This window comes from Salmo trutta, chromosome 26 (genome assembly GCF_901001165.1).
Source record: "Salmo trutta chromosome 26, fSalTru1.1, whole genome shotgun sequence".
Classification (NCBI taxonomy): Eukaryota; Metazoa; Chordata; class Actinopteri; order Salmoniformes; family Salmonidae; genus Salmo; species Salmo trutta.
The window spans coordinates 43,721,441-43,738,921 of NC_042982.1; the positions used below are offsets into that span (position 1 = coordinate 43,721,441).

Below are 17,481 nucleotides of genomic sequence, written 5' to 3' on the forward strand. Positions count from 1 at the left end.
TTACCTTAGCTTTCTTGGGAACAGGAACAATGGTGGCATTGTTGAAGCTTGTGGGAACAGCAGACTGGAATAAGGTTTGATTGAATATGTCCGTAAACACACCAGCCAGCTGGTCTGCGCATGCTCTGAGGATGTGGCTAGGGATGCCGTCTGGGCCGGCAGCCTTGCGAGGGTTAACACGTTTAAATGTTTTACTCACGTTGGCTGCGGTGAAGGAGAGTCTGCAGGTTTTAGTAGTGGGCCGTGTCGGTGGCACTGTATTGTCCTCAAAGCGAGCAAAGAAGTTGTTTAGTTTGTCTGGGAGCAAGACATCGTGGTCCGCGACGGAGCTGGTTTTTCTTTTGTAGTCCGTGATTGAATGTAGACCCTGCCACATACCTCTCGTGTCTGAGCTGTTGAATTGTGACTCTACTTTGTCTCTATACTGAAGCTTAGCTTGTTTGATTGCCTTGCGGAGGGAATAGCTACACTGTTTGTTTTCGGTCATGTTTCCGGTCACCTTGCCCTGATTAAAAGCAGTGGTTCTCGCTTTCAGTTTTGCGCGAATGCTGCCGTCAATCCATGGTTTCTGGTTGTTTTAATAGACGCTGTGGGTACAACATCACCGATGCACTTGCTAATAAACTCTAAGCTAGATACATCATGTAAAAGAAAACAACTGGAATATTTTACATTTACATTTAAGTCATTTAGCAGACGCTCTTATCCAGAGCGACTTACAAATGATCAAACAGCTTCTGGTTTCTTTTCGTAATGACACGTGGAGATTTCTTAGGAATTTTACCATCTCTCACACAGGCAATAGTACAGTGATCACTTGTGTCATTTGCAAAAAATACCAGAAGCATTAAAACGATGAGAAGTATTGGTTAAGATCAAATCAATCAAAGAAGATTTCAGAGGATATTTTTTATTCAACCAGTTACACTGTTGACAATCTGAGTGAGAATATACGTGTGCAGTTGGTACGGGTTGGGTCTCTTTATATGTTAATTCATCTTGACCTCTGTGTGAGTTTACGATAGTAATAATCAGGTCCTATTATTAACGCTTACCTCTTAATGGCAAACTGGTGAGACACTTCCTCTTTCCCTCCTCCTCTCTACTCTCCATCCTCCATCCTTCCTCACTGTCCTTCTCTACAATTCCAGTAGTTGCTTAGTGGGGCCTCTGAGAGCTCAGACAAAGGATAGGCAGTAACAATGGTCCTCTGGAACTAGACCCAAGCCTGCTCTTAATTACAGCCACATATGAGACAGAGAGGAGAGAAGTGGAGAGAAGACCACTTGCCAGCCTGCCATAGAGCCTCTAGCCTGCTAAAGGGTTCTGGAGCTGGGCCATAGTTACCCACACTGTCACCCACTGCAGTGACCAGACAGCAACAGCTAACAGCTAGCAGCAAACACTCACTAATTGCAACAGAGAGACAAAGAGAGAGAGAGAGAGAGAGAGAGAGAGAGACAGAAGTTGGGGAGGAGAGGAGGGAAGGGAGATGCCAGGAGTAGGGAGGGGAGGGGAGGGGAGGGGAGGGAAATGCCAGGAGTAGGGAGATGAGGGGAGGGGAGGGGAGATGAGAGGAGGGGAGGGATATGCCAGGAGTAGAGAGAGGAGGGGAGGGGAGAGGAGAGGAGAGGAGAGGAGAGGAGAGGAGAGGAGAGGAGAGGAGAGGAGAGGAGAGGAGAGAAGGGGAGGGAAATGCCAGGAGGAGGGAGATGAGGGGAGGGGAGATGAGGGGAGGGGAGGGGAGATGAAAGGAGGGGAGGGACATGCCAGGAGTAGAGAGAGGAGAGGAGAGGAGAGGAGAGGAGAGGAGAGGAGAGGAGAGGAGAGGAGAGGAGAGGAGAGGAGAGGAGAGGAGAGGAGAGGAGAGGAGAGGAGAGGAGGGGAGGGAAATGCCAGGAGGAGGGAGGGGAGAGGAGGGGAATGTCACTCTGTTCTGTTTTGTTCTGTTCTAGCTGAAGGACAGGTAGGCAACGCTCCCACTTATCTTCACATCCATCCAAACCCCCTCCATCCCTCCATCCCCCCTCCATCCCCCCTTTCACACTCCCCTCCATCCCTCCATCCCTCCATCCCTCCATCCCTCCATCCCCCCTCTCCTCCATCCCTCCATCCCTCCATCCCTCCTCCATCCCCCCTCTCCTCCATCTCTCCATTCCTCTATCCCTCCATCCCTCCATCCCTCTATCCCTCCATCCCTCCATCCCTCTATCCCTCCATCCCTCCTCCATCCCCCTCCATCCCTCCATCCCTCCATCCCTCCATCCCTCCATCCCTCTATCCCTCCATCCCTCCATTCCTCTATCCCTCTATCCCTCTATCCCTCCATCCCTCTATCCCTCCATCCCTCTATCCCTCCATCCCTCCATCCCTCTATCTCTCCATCCCTCCATCCCTCCATCCCTCCTCCATCCCCCCTCTCCTCTATCTCTCCATCCCTCTATCCCTCCATCCCTCCATCCCTCCATCCCTCCTCCATCCCCCCTCTCCTCTATCTCTCCATCCCTCTATCCCTCCATCCCTCCATCCCTCCATCCCTCCATCCCTCTATCCCTCTATCCCTCCATCCCTCCATCCCTCCATCCCTCTATCCCTCCATTCCTCTATCCCTCCATCCCTCCATCCCTCCATCCCTTCATCCCTCCATCCCTTCCTCTACTACTCTCTCTGCCCGGTCTTCCTCTCCAAATTCCACAATCAGTCCTCTCTGGTGGCAGCAGCCCTGGCAGACAGGCCCAACTCTCAGCTTGAGGGTTGTGAATAACAATATGTTGTTGGCGGTACTGGATACCGGAGCGGTATGTCCAGAAATACGCCATCCAAGCATAATAGTGTTTTGATGGAAGTGAAATGCCATTCAATCTAATCAGGAATGCATTAAGTGATTTGTTGATTAGATATTTGAATCATCAGGAAATACACTGTTTGATATGAGACTGAATAAAACTGTGGTTTAATGGAATGTAATTCATTACCCAGAACACCTGCTTCTGGTCTGTAGCTCTATGGCAGTCCACCATGAGTCCCAAATGGCACCCTATTCCAGGAAGAAGCCCATGTCATTAAGTTAACACTTAACACAGTACTTATGTGAGCTTGGTCTCTTTAACAGTGCTGTGGTGATGCCAGTTGCATAAAGAAATGTGTAACATAATCTGTAACATATGCACTGTTGAAAATTAATTCCCCAAGAGTTGTTTATCCTGAGAAGAGGAGGGGAGGAGAGGAGAGGAGAGGAGAGAGGAGAGGAGAGAGGGGAGGGGAGGGGAGGAGAGGTGGGATGGGGAGGTTAGGAGATGAGAGAAATGCCAGGAGTGGGGAGGGAGGGAGGGAGGGAGGGAGGGAGGGGGAGGTTAGGAGATGAGAGAAATGCCAGGAGTGGGGAGGGGATTGCCAGGAGTAGGGACGGGAGGGGAGGGGAGGGTCAGGAGTAGGGAGGGGAGAGGAGGGGAATGTCACTCTGTTCTGTTTTGTTCTGTTCCAGCTGAAGGACAGGTAGGCAACGCTCCCACTTATCTTCACATCCATCCAAACCCCCTCCATCCCTCCATCCCCCCTCCATCCCCCCTTTCACACTCCCTTCCATCTCTCCATCCCTCTATCCCTCTATCCCTCCATCCCTCCATCCCTCTATCCCTCTATCCCTCCATCCCTCCATCCCTCCATCCCTCCATTCCTCCATCCCTCCATTCCTCCATCCCTCCATCCCTCTATCCCTCTATCCCTCCATCCCTCCATCCCTCCATCCCTCCATTCCTCCATCCCTCCATCCCTCCATCCTCTATCCCTCCATCCCTCTATCCCTCCATCCCTTCATCCCTCCATCCCTTCATCCCTCCATCCCTTCATCCCTCTATCCCTCCATCCCTCCATCCCTCCATCCCTCCATCCCTCTATCCCTCCATCCCTCCATCCCTCTATCCCTCCATTCCTCCATCCCTCCATCCCTCCATCCCTCCATCCCTCCATCCCTCTATCCCTCCATCCCTCCATCCCTCCATCCCTCCATTCCTCCATCCCTCCATCCCTCCATCTCTCCATCCCTCCATCCCTCCATCCCTCCATCCCTCCATCCCTCTATCCCTCTATCCCTCCATCCCTCCATCCCTCTATCCCTCCATTCCTCTATCCCTCCATCCTCTATCCCTCCATCCCTCCATCCCTCCATCCCTTCCTCTACTACTCTCTCTGCCCGGTCTTCCTCTCCAAATTCCACAATCAGTCCTCTCTGGTGGCAGCAGCCCTGGCAGACAGGCCCAACTCTCAGCTTGAGGGTTGTGAATAACAATATGTTGTTGGCGGTACTGGATACCGGAGCGGTATGTCCAGAAATACGCCATCCAAGCATAATAGTGTTTTGATGGAAGTGAAATGCCATTCAATCTAATCAGGAATGCATTAAGTGATTTGTTGATTAGATATTTGAATCATCAGGAAATACACTGTTTGATATGAGACTGAATAAAACTGTGGTTTAATGGAATGTAATTCATTACCCAGAACACCTGCTTCTGGTCTGTAGCTCTATGGCAGTCCACCATGAGTCCCAAATGGCACCCTATTCCAGGAAGAAGCCCCTGTCATTAAGTTAACACTTAACACAGTACTAACAGTACTGACACGACTGACATGTTCTGTACAGTATTGCGACCAACTGACGTGTTCTGTATTTGATTTTGTGAATCTTTATTAGGATCCCTATTAGCTAAGGCCATAATGTTAGCTAATCTTCCTGGGGTCCAGCACCAATTAATAAGACATTACAAACAATTACATAGTAAGACTTTACAATTATTTAATAAATAGACAATACAGATAATTAAAATACCTGACAGGAAACCCATTTAACATTCAGTTGATGCTTTCTATTTCCTGTCCAGTCATATGGTCTATCACATTATGTGTTCTTTCTATTTCCTGTCCAGTCATATGGTCTATCACATTAGATGTTCTTTCTATTTCCTGTCCAGTCATATGGTCTATCGCATTAGATGTTCTTTCTATTTCCTGTCCAGTCATATAGTCCATCACATTAGATGTTCTTTCTATTTCCTGTCCAGTCATATGGTCTATCGCATTAGATATTCTTTCTATTTCCTGTCCAGTCATATGGTCTATCGCATTAGATGTTCTTTCTATTTCCTGTCCAGTCATATGGTCTATCACATTAGATGTTCTTTCTATTTCCTGTCCAGTCATATGGTCTATCACATTAGATGTTCTTTCTATTTCCTGTCCAGTCATATGGTCTATCACAGAATATATATATATTTTTTCTTGAAAGTGGATTTACTTTCAGCCTGAGAAATATGGTTTGGTAAAGAGTTCTATTCAGCTATGGCTCTATATAAAACTGTAGATTTAAGAAGATTTGTCCTTGCCTTGGGTTGTCTTAGATGCCCTGAATTTGCCTGTCTGGTTTGGTGGTTATGCGTGTATTTACTAAACTGCCCTCAGGCACGTCAGAATTATTTCTCTCCCGAGGCTAAGGGGGGGGCTTGACCAATGTGTGGGGCGGCTAAGAAAATAGTTGCTTTTCATGACTTCAGAGTTATAAAGAAGTTTTCATTTTTTTCAAAAGAAGCAAATATGGCACAAAGCACATTCAATATAAATGTAGTTTTTAATTAAATTTGGTCAAAGAATATTCAACAAAAAATGCTATAGTCCTAATACAAGTGACCACAAGGCAATGACAAAAACGTCTTTCACGTTGCATAGGTGAAAAACTTCAGCACCGGACAGCGCTCATGCACTGAAGTCTTTCAGCAATAATAACAACAATACAATCAACATGTCAACAACAACAAGAAGTGCATTTATTCCACATGCATAATCAGACAACTGTACATTGGTAATAATGTTTTCAGATGAAATGTCTATCACAACGTCAGTAAGGAAATGAATAATATCCAAAGTGTATCCAGAACAACGAGAAGTATAATGCATGTAGCCTGTCCACTGTGCAACACACACACGGTGTGTTTCCATCATCACAACCTTAGTGATTATCCTTCTATTGACAAACCGAAAATAACTTGTAGGCCGACGATATACACGCGTCCTGCTGTGCGTTGGTTATAATGTTACTGGATTAAATGTGTATCGTAACGGTCGGAAACGAAAGGAATTAATATCCGCAGTGATGCCGCAACGAGAAGTGAATTTACCCTGTGCCTGTCCACTGTTCAACACATGGTGTTAAAACGAGCTGGTTATCATCACAATCTTAGCGGGTTCTATTTATATTGCAAAAATACTTGTAGGCCGACTGGCTGACAATATGCCTGCGTCTTCTTGTTCTATCCAGATCAGAGCGATTTGAAACAATGTTCCCATCACCGGACAGGCGCGATCAATCAGTAAATAAAAGGCATTTCAGTTATTCACCAAGTGTTGTTTTTGTAGAAGGACGATGCGTCCGTTGTTGTGGTTCAGTGCAAATGAGTCTATAATCTTATAGGCATTCAGGTCCTTGGTTCTTTCTGTTTGTGTGGACATTCAGGGCCTTGGTTCTTTCTGTTTGTGTGGACATTCAGGGCCTTGGTTCTTTCTGTTTGTATGGGCATTCAGGGCCTTGGTTCTTTCTGCGTGTGTGGACAGGCAGGCAAGGTTGCTGAGTCGAGGGTTTGCCCAATTTTTTTCATTCTGTATATCATGATGCGTGTATTTAGCATCTCTCGTATTATCTGAGATTTTCTGTGCAACTGTTTTGTCGAATTTGCCTAATGACCTGGTTGATAGCCATGTTGTTTTCTATGTCTCCTCTCTGTGAAAGTCCCTGGTATGCGGTGTAACCCAATGACTCCACGACTGATCTCATACACTCTCTGTTCTCTCTGACTTTTTTCAAATGTCCATCACTTAGAGCATTGCATATTGTTGAGCTAGACTCTTTCTGAATAGTCCACTCGTTCCACGCTGTCGTTGCATATTTATGCTCCACACTAGCATTGTGTTTCTTTGAAATAGAATATTTCTGCCATTTTTTAATCCTCATACCATCTACGATTGAAGCAGCGATACTGCTGTCCAACTTTTGTGGCTGGATAACGCCGAAGAAGAGAGCGCCTTGGTTCTTTAACAGGTGACTGGCTTAAATTACAGGGAGCTGTGGCTGTGCTAACAGCGGTGGCTGTGCTAACAGGGAAGCTAACGGTGGCTGTGCTAACAGTGGCTGTGCTAACAGGGAAGCTAACGGTGGCTGTGCTAACAGTGTTGGCTGTGCTAACAGCGGTGGCTGTGCTTACAGTGTTGGCTGTGCTAACAGTGTTGGCTGTGCTAACAGCGGTGGCTGTGCTAGCAGTGGCTGTGCTAACAGCAGTGGCTGTGCTAACAGGGAAGCTAACGGTGGCTATGCTAACAGCGGAGGCTATGCTAACAGCGGTGGCTGTGCTAACAGTTGCTGTGCTAACAGTGCAGCTAACGGTGGCTGTGCTAACAGTGTTGGCTGTGCTAACGGTGGCTGTGCTAACAGTGGCTGTGCTAACAGTGCAGCTAACGGTAGCTGTGCTAACAGTGCTGTGATAGGACCAGTGATTGACCATATAACTGGATAGTACTCTAAGTGTGAAAGGACCAGGGATTGAATCACCTGATTCAGAGTGCTAGATGTTACATACTCTGAACATTTTCTTGTAACAGTAATTCCCTCACCCATCTTAATAATAACAATATGATCTATGTGTTCTGACCATGATAAAGCTGCTTCCAACATGATGCCTAGTAGATTTTTTTTTTTTCACTTTCTCTACATGTGTTCTATTCATCGACACATTCAATTGGGGGTCATCAGCAAGCATATATCTAGAACCAAATCCAATACATTTAGTTTTGGAAATGTTCAACACCAATTTCTTCATATCGACCCACTCAGACACCATTCTTAGTTCAGTGCTCAGTTCATCTGTTAGCTCAATACATTCTAATGCTGCGCTATACATTGTAGAGTCATCAGCATACATGACCACTCTTGCTTTGTTCATTACTGAAGGTAAATCATTAGTAAATATAGAGTAGAGAAGTGGGCCTAGGCAGCTTCCTTGAGGAACACCACAGTGTATATCTTTACTGTTTGAAAAGCTACCATTAAAGAAAAAATGTAGATAGCTTTCTATCCAGCATAGAGCTGCAGAATTATTTTTTATTTTATTTTACCATTATTTTACCATTATTTTACCAGGTAAGTTCACTGAGAACACGTTCTCATTTACAGCAACGACCTGGGGAATAGTTACAGGGGAGAGGAGGGGGATGAATGAGCCAATTGTAAGCTTGGGGATGATTAAGTGGCCGTGATGGTATGAGGGCCAGATTGAGAATTTAGCCAGGACACCAGGGGGTTAACACCCCTACTCTTACGATAAGTGCCATAGGATCTTTAAGGACCTCGTAACATTTGAGTTTACCTGGATGGAAAAATCTCCTCAGTTGTCAATCCAGGTAACAAGCCTTCCCAGACATATTCTGGAGGCCCTCCCTGACTGTGGTGATTTCATTCCGCGTAGAGGAACAGTTTATGGAAAGTATTTCCTGTGTGGTCTTCAATACATCCACATCCTTCTGGCTTGTTTTAATGTCTTTTACATCTTTATTCAAGTCGTCCAGCCGTTTGTTGGTAGACTTCCTGCTGAAGTATAATTTCCGTAATAGAAACCTTTTCTGCTTCTCCAAGAGTTCACGTACCTACCCAGCAGAGATGTGATCCTCCTCTTTTTTTCGGAGGCATGATAGTACTAATAGTAGGACAATGAGAGAGACTCCGGCAGTATAAAACTCTGGAAATCGGTAGTCCTAAACCCCGGGGACGAATAGAAGTAAGGTCCTAGCCACAAGGGCTAACCGGTTAGCGTGCTTGGTATCCAGCGATAGTAGACCAGGTTGTCTAGCTTGATAGCTAGCAGCTAGGCTAGCTGTTTCGCCGATGTAGTACCACCTTGTTTGAGCAAAGGATCCTGGGACATATATCAGTGGGCCCAGTGTTAACGGCTAACTGCGTCGCAGGATCCAGATATGAATAGGAAAACTTTTATAAATTGTATTAGTTAACTAGGTAGTTTGTTGTTAAAGTAAAACAAACCCGAGTCTCTAGTCTTGAACTGTGCTTGTTGATACTCACTTCTCTGATGTCAACGTTGTGAGGGACTGACATGTTCTGTAGTTGCGAGCGACTAAGGGTCCGTCAGGGAAACAAGGCAAACATGATTCTGTATCACAGGCCACAGTGGTGAGAGGATGTGAGAGGATGTGGTGAAAGGATTCTGGGTCCTGGGGGAGACAGGGTGTCAGAGTAACTGATCTAAACCAACCTTGGTGAGGCCCCATCAGACAAGGTCAGGGTGCAGATTTATGCTGTGCGCTAAGCAGAATGAACAAACACTGAAGCTATCTACAGCTGAGGGGGGGAAATGGACCTTTACATCACATTGATTTCCTAAAGCACCGAGAAAAGAGCTTTGTCAGCCGCTCGAATTTGGGGGTGATTGTGACGGATCTGTTCAGCATACTGGGCACCTGGCAGGGGTGGGGTTGGGTTCGATGCTGGGATGAGAGAGGGAGGACGGAGGGAGGAGGAGGGAGGAAGAATAGAGGGGGAGGGAGGGAGGAGGGAGGAAGGAAGAGGGAGCCCTCCCTGGCCCTGTGTAGAGTGAGTAGGAGGAGGAGGGAGGGAGGGAGGGAGGGAGGGAGGGAGCTTCCCTGGCCCTGTGTAGAGTGAGTCGGGGGAGAGGGGAGAGAGGGAGGGGGAGAGGGGAGAGAGGGAGGGGGAGAGGGGAGAGAGATGGTAGGAAGGATAGAGGGAGCATTGAGGGAGCTCCCCTGACCAGTGGCCCTGGATCTCTGCAGAGTCAGTCATAGATAAGGATTGTCTTTGGGTTATTCAAATCTCAGCACATCAATCTGTCAATAGCCTCCCCCCTCTGCCTCCCCGCTGTGCCTCCCCGCTGTGCCTCCCCCTGTTTCTCCCTTCTTCCTTCCTTCCTCCCCCATCATCTCTCTCTGTGTGTCAGGGAGACAGAAGATGACTACTCATCTCTCTCTGTGTGTCAGGGAGACAGAAGGAGACTACTCATCTCTCTCTGTGTGTCAGGGAGACAGAAGGAGACTCATCTCTCTCTGTGTGTCAGGGAGACAGAAGGAGACTACTCATCTCTCTCTCTCTGTGTCAGGGAGACAGAAGGAGACTACTCATCTCTCTCTGTGTGTCAGGGAGACAGAAGGAGACTACTCATCTCTCTGTGTGTCAGGGAGACAGAAGGAGACTACTCATCTCTCTCTGTGTGTCAGGGAGACAGAAGGAGACTACTCATCTCTCTCTGTGTGTCAGGGAGACAGAAGGAGACTACCCATCTCTCTGTGTGTCAGGGAGACAGAAGGAGATGAGCCAGAGGAAGTGTGTCATCTTGTGTCATCTTGTCCAACTCTGATATCCTCCAATACTATTTCTCTGCTCTGTATCTCAGAGGCCCTGAACAGTGTTATCTTATACCCCAGAACCTCTCTCATCTCATATGTATCCCTACACCAAGATCAAGACCCCAGCACCTCTCTTCTCTCCTATGTATCCCTCCACCAAAGACGGGCTGTTCTCAGATGCCTCTGGGCACATACACACACACACACATACATAGGAAGCTCTGCTACAAAGACAAATCCAGGATGCTTTGTTTCCTAGGATGCATTTCACCATGATGTTTGTTTTAAACCTCAAAGACTGGCAGATTAAAGATGTTGTTGTTTTCTTCTTCTCTCTGGCTGATTAAAGCTGTAGTTGTTTTCTTCTTCTCTCTGGCTGATTAAAGCTGTAGTTGTTTTCTTCTTCTCTCTGGCTGATTAAAGCTGTAGTTGTTTTCTTCTTCTCTCTGGCTGATTAAAGCTGTAGTTGTTTTCTTCTTCTCTCTGGCTGATTAAAGCTGTAGTTGTTCTCTTCTTCTCTCTGGCTGATTAAAGCTGTAGTTGTTTTCTTCTTCTCTCTGGCTGATTAAAGCTGTAGTTGTTCTCTTCTTCTCTCTGGCTGATTAAAGCTGTAGTTGTTCTCTTCTTCTCTCTGCCTGATTAAAGATGTAGGTGTTTTCTTCTTCTCTCTGGCTGATTAAAGCCGTAGGTGTTTTCTTCTTCTCTCTGGCTGTTAAGCTGTAACACAGGAGGTTGGTGGCACCTTAATTGGGGAGGACGGGCTCATGGTAAATGGCTGGAGTGGAATCAGTGGAACTGTATCCAATTCATCTAAACACATGATTTCCAAGTGTTTGACGCCATTCCATTTGCTCCGATCCAAACATTATTACGTGCCTCCTTCCCCTCAGCGGCCTCACATGCCCTACAATTAGCCTTGGTCTGCCTCTGTGTTCAAATTAATAATGATTGTGAGTAACTGGGAGACGACAAAGTGTTGTTAACGAGGAACTTGTAATCGCTTTCTTAGATGTTCAGTGTTATTCTAGCGGTATTTTCAATTAAGCAACTGAAACAACCTTTGTCCGATATGAATAATGGTGAATCATTAGGACCTTTAATGTCTTCATAACCTCCTCATTTGTCCTGTGTGATTAAAAGATCATGATTGTCAAACGATCAAACTAACGATACAAAGCAATTACTTCAACTGCTACCAGAGGCTACAGTAGGACGCCCCCCCCCACCCCTGGGTACACATTTTGGGTTTTTTGTCCTAGCGCTACACAGCTGATTTAAATAATCAAAGCTTGATGATGAGTTGATAATTTTTAATCAACTGTGTCGTGATACGGCAGCGTAGCCTAGTGGTTAGAGCATTGGACTAGTAACCGAAAGGTTGCAAGATCAAATCCCTGAGCTGACAAGGTAAAAATCTATTGTTCTGTCCCCTGAACAAGGCATTTAACCCACTGTTCCTAGGCCGTCATTGTGAAATAAAAAATTTGTTCTTAACTGACTTGCCTAGTTAAATAAAGGTAAAATAAAACAAAAAACTTGCACCCAGGAGAGGCCTAGGACCCGAGTTTGGGAAACCTTGGGTTAGATGCCCACCATATAGCCTTGGTTCTCCACTGTAAAGGTCATCTAGACAGAATAGGTGACCACCAAATTAGGCTCATTTGGTGAATTTGACTTTGACCAATAAAGTCTCAACTTTAACTGGTGAAAAAAAAGTCACAATGAAGAAAGTTATTCAGCATATTTAATGCATAAATGCAAAGATATACAGTAATACCAAATGCACTACAGAATTAATTAACTTATTATGCAAGTCAGTGGTGTATCTGAATATCTTATCCATGTCAAGTAAAAAAACAAAGTTTCGGGTTTGATGTGATGTTTCAATGATGTGGCTATAGAGAGAGTAGTGAGACAATTTGTCTTGTTGTTCACTGAGGTGTGACTGGTCTGTGGGTGATACCTTCACTGAGGTGTGACTGGTCTGTGGGTGATACCTTCACTGAGGTGTGACTGGTCTGTGGGTGATACCTTCACTGAGGTGTGACTGGTCTGTGGTGATACCTTCACTGAGGTGTGACTGGTCTGTGGGTGATACCTTCACTGAGGTGTGACTGGTCTGTGGGTGATACCTTCACTGAGGTGTGACTGGTCTGTGGTGATACCTTCACTGAGGTGTGACTGGTCTGTGGTGATACCTTCACTGAGGTGTGACTGGTCTGTGGTGATACCTTCACTGAGGTGTGACTGGTCTGTGGTGATACCTTCACTGAGGTGTGACTGGTCTGTGGCGATACCTTCACTGAGGTGTGACTGGTCTGTGGTGATACCTTCACTGAGGTGTGACTGGTCTGTGGGTGATACCTTCACTGAGGTGTGACTGGTCTGTGGCGATACCTTCACTGAGGTGTGACTGGTCTGTGGCGATACCTTCACTGAGGTGTGACTGGTCTGTGGGTGATACCTTCACTGAGGTGTGACTGGTCTGTGGTGATACCTTCACTGAGGTGTGACTGGTCTGTGGCGATACCTTCACTGAGGTGTGACTGGTCTGTGGCGATACCTTCACTGAGGTGTGACTGGTCTGTGGGTGATACCTTCACTGAGGTGTGACTGGTCTGTGGTGATTCCTTCACTGATGTGTGACTGGTCTGTGGCGATACCTTCACTGAAGTGTGACTGGTCTGTGGTGATACCTTCACTGAGGTGTGACTGGTCTGTGGGTGATACCTTCACTGAGGTGTGACTGGTCTGTGGGTGATACCTTCACTGAGGTGTGACTGGTCTGTGGGTGATACCTTCACTGAGGTGTGACTGGTCTGTGGGTGATACCTTCACTGAGGTGTGACTGGTCTGTGGGTGATGCCTTCACTGAGGTGTGACTGGTCTGTGGCGATACCTTCACTGAGGTGTGACTGGTCTCTTTTGAAGCTGATGTAGCTGATGTAGCATCATGCTGCTAACAGAAAGGTCATCTCAAACCTGTCATCGCTCGCACAGCATTTCAGACACATGGACGCACACACTCACACTCGCAACACACACACACACACACACACACACACACACACACACACACACACACACACACACACACACACACACACACACACACACACACACACACACACACACACACACACACACACACACACACACACACACACACACACACACACACCTTTCTCAGGTAGGTCATCTGACACAGCAGAGCACAACCAGTGTTTCTCACTCAGCGGTAGTACCTGCTGTTACAGCCAGCCAGCCACAGGAGAGCACAGGGAGAGGCCTCTTCGTTTAATAAATTATACATTCTTAATCCTGCCTCGCCAAGGCACAGTCGTCCCTCTTTTCAGACACATCCTGTAGCCCTGCCTCTATACACTTCGTTTTAACCCTATCTACAGACACTCCCGTCTAGCCATACACACAGACACTCCCGTCTAGCCATACACACAGACACTCCCATCTAACATATGGCTATGTTTCAAACGGCACCCTATTCCCAATAAGGTGAATGCACCAATTTGTAAGTCGCTCTGGATAAGAGCGTCTGCTAAATGACTTAAATGTAAAATGTAAATGTACTTTTGACCAGAGTCTATGGACCTCTAGCTACAGAGTAGAGACAAACTACTCTCATCTGAAGGAATGTGAACTATATTGGATCCTATTAATGTGTGTGTGATGGTCCTTCCTGTGTGTCCCCCAGCTCTGTGTGTGTGATGGTCCTTCCTGTGTGTCCCCCAGCTCTGTGTGTGTGATGGTCCTTCCTTTGTGTCCCCCAGCTCTGTGTGTCTGATGGTCCTTCCTGTGTGTTCCCCAGCTCTGTGTGTGTGTATTTACTATGTGTTCACTGTGTGTCCCCCAGCTCTGTGTGTGTGTGTGTTTACTATGTGTTCACTGTGTGTCCCCCAGCTCTGTGTGTGTGTGTGTTTACTATGTGTTCACTGTGTGTCCCCCAGCTCTGAGGGACAACCGGATCGAGCTGGTTCGGGCATCGTGGGCGGAGCTTACCATCAGCATCAGTGACATCAGCCTATCAGACGAGGGCCAGTACACATGCTCCCTGTTCACCATGCCTGTCAAGACCACCAAGGCCTTCCTCACCGTACTGGGTGAGTGTGCGTGCGTGCGTGTGTGTGTGTGTGCGCGCGCGTGCGTGCGTGTGCGCATGCCCGTGTGAGTGAGTGTGAGAGACTTAATGTAGGGATTTGGGTTCAGTTTGGATCTCTACACACCTTAGGACTGACAATTACACAGCGCTAATGCTCCTAACTCAGACAGCAGTCGTCGTTTAATTGGTTGGACTGTTAAATGATCCCTTAAAGGTTGACGGAAGCATATTGATTGTTTTAGGCAAGAAGGCATCTCACTACACATCAAGAATGAATGTCGATTGAGGTTATTAAAAGGACAGTATTTGTAATGACATGAAAGGGTTTTCTATGGCTAACCTAACGTGTTGTTATGATAATGCATTTCTTGTTGACTGGGTGTTTTTGTTGTTGTTGATGATTTCGGTGTTGTTATGAATTGTTGTTGTCCTGCAGGAGTCCCAGAGCGACCAGAGATCACTGGGTTCACTAAGCCAGCCATGGAGGGAGATGAGATCACTCTGATCTGCACCACATCTGGCAGCAAGCCTGCAGCGCACATCCGCTGGTTCAGAAACGACAAGGAAGTAACAGGTATGGGCAGAATGTAACAAGAAGGAAGTAACAGGTATGGGTAGAATGTAACAACAAGGAAGTAACAGGTATGGGCAGAATGTAACAACAAGGAAGTAACAGGTATGGGCAGAATGTAACAACAAGGAAGTAACAGGTATGGGTAGAATGTAACAACAAGGAAGTAACAGGTATGGGCAGAATGTAACAACAAGGAAGTAACAGGTATGGGCAGAATGTAACAACAAGGAAGTAACAGGTATGGGCAGAATGTAACAACAAGGAAGTAACAGGTATGGGCAGAATGTAACAACAAGGAAGTAACAGGTATGGGCAGAATGTAACAACAAGGAAGTAACAGATTTTGGGCAGAATGTAACAACAAGGAAGTAACAGGTATGGGCAGAATGTAACAACAAGGAAGTAACAGGTATGGGCAGAATGTAACAACAAGGAAGTAACAGATTTTGGGCAGAATGTAACAACAAGGAAGTAACAGGTATGGGCAGAATGTAACAACAAGGAAGTAACAGGTATGGGCAAAATGTAACAACAAGGAAGTAACAGATTTTGGGCAGAATGTAACAACAAGGAAGTAACAGATTTTGGGCAGAATGTAACAACAAGGAAGTAACAGGTATGGGCAGAATGTAACAACAAGGAAGTAACAGGTATGGGCAGAATGTAACAACAAGGAAGTAACAGATTTTGGGCAGAATGTAACAGCACGGATGTACAGGGTACGGGAAAAATATAACAAGGAATGTAGAAAAGCGGCACCCTGTGATGATCTCCAATACAGGTGATGTTTTAGATTATAGGGTTAACTGTCCCAGCGTCCCGGTAAGAGGACGGAAACTACCAGTAGGAGACAGGTGTACAGAACACATGTTTATTGCCACACTCAAGACAGGCACATACACACAGCAAGCAGGAAGTAGACTGGGTGAAAATGATATTGGTTTCCTGTAGTAAAAGCAGAGAAATACAAAAACATGTATTACACAGCATTAATAGCAGGCTAAAGAGACTGTATGGCAGCAGCATACCATATAATATAAACATTAGCAATGTATACAATAGTGGCAGGAAATTGCACATACCAGCTAACAGTAGTAAGCTAATATAGCACACAATGGTAGTAGCTAAAGAAATAGCTATGCTAGTAGGCTGGCATGCTACATAGTAGTAATGGTGAGCTAGCATAGCATATAGAGTATACACCGGGTACAGTTAGTAGCTCACGTGGTACACAACAAATACAAAAGAAGCTGACATGCTAGCCTAAGAGGCCACAGGCTGTGGGTAATAGTACATACCGTACAATAGAGGCTAGCACGCTAGGCTAGTAGGCCAGGGCTAGTAGGCTCCAGGCTATAGGCCAGTATGGAGAGCTATTTAAACCCTGTGTGCAGTACAGTTAGCAGCTACTGGGCTAATGGTTACCGGTATCATGCTAGGATGCTAAGATGTAAACATGAGGCCATTTTGGATGTGGCTAGGAATTGACCCGGACGTCATCGACCGGCCATTTTAGGTGTGTGTATAAACAATCGGAATGGCAACCATCTTGGTCCATTGTAGGTAATGGGAGAGATTTTTCCTCATGGCCAGAGAGCTAAGAGTACACATAACTCTGCCAAGAGGGCAAACAACGCATAATGTTGTAAGGCTTGTACACAGGCGTGAAGTAACAACATACTAGCATGGAAAAAGACATGTATAAACATGTAGTTACATTGTTTAAGCCTATTACAAGTATAAATGAAATATATACATCAACCCCAACAAAGTCCACTCATATCGTCATTCACACACTTACACACGGTTAGGAAGTCCAGGGTGGAGGCTGCACCACCTGTAGAGGTGGTGTCGAGTTCTTGTCCTTGTAAGAAGGGTCTAGTGTTGAGTTGTGTTGAGGTGGTGCCGAGTTCTTGTCCTTGTAAGAAGGGTCTAGTGTTGAGTTGTGTTGAGGTGGTGCCGAGTTCTTGTCCTTGTAAGAAGGGTCTAGTGTTGAGTTGTGTTGAGGTGGTGCCAAGTTCTTGTCCTTGTAAGAAGGGTCTAGTAGTGAGTTGTGTTGAAGTGGTGCCGAGTTCTGGTCCTTGTAAGAAGGGTCTAGTAGTGAGTTGTGTTGAGGTGGTGCCGAGTTCTTGTCCTTGTAAGAAGGGTCTAGTGTTGAGTTGTGTTGAGGTGGTGCCTAGTTCTTGTCCTTGTAAGAAGGGTCTAGTGGTGAGTTGTGTTGAAGTGGTGCCGAGTTCTTGTCCTTGTAAGAAGGTTTTAGTGTTGAGTTGTGTTGAGGTGGTGCCGAGTTCTTGTCCTTGTAAGAAGGGTCTAGTGTTGAGTTGTGTTGAGTTGAGGTGGTGCCGAGTTCTTGTCCTTGTAGGAAGGTTCTAGTGTT

General features: G+C 46.3%; 1 protein-coding gene across 2 annotated transcripts in view; it reads left to right on the forward strand.

Annotated features, from left to right (window-relative positions):
- Positions 1–17,481, forward strand: part of LOC115163818 (cell adhesion molecule 2) — a 401,886-nt gene that overhangs the window by 308,735 nt on the left and 75,670 nt on the right. For both annotated transcript variants that reach the window (XM_029716006.1, XM_029716007.1), the window contains 2 exons: positions 14,379–14,531; positions 14,967–15,104. In XM_029716006.1, the coding sequence (XP_029571866.1) occupies positions 14,379–14,531; positions 14,967–15,104 (291 nt within the window). The remainder of the gene's footprint in view (positions 1–14,378; positions 14,532–14,966; positions 15,105–17,481) is intronic.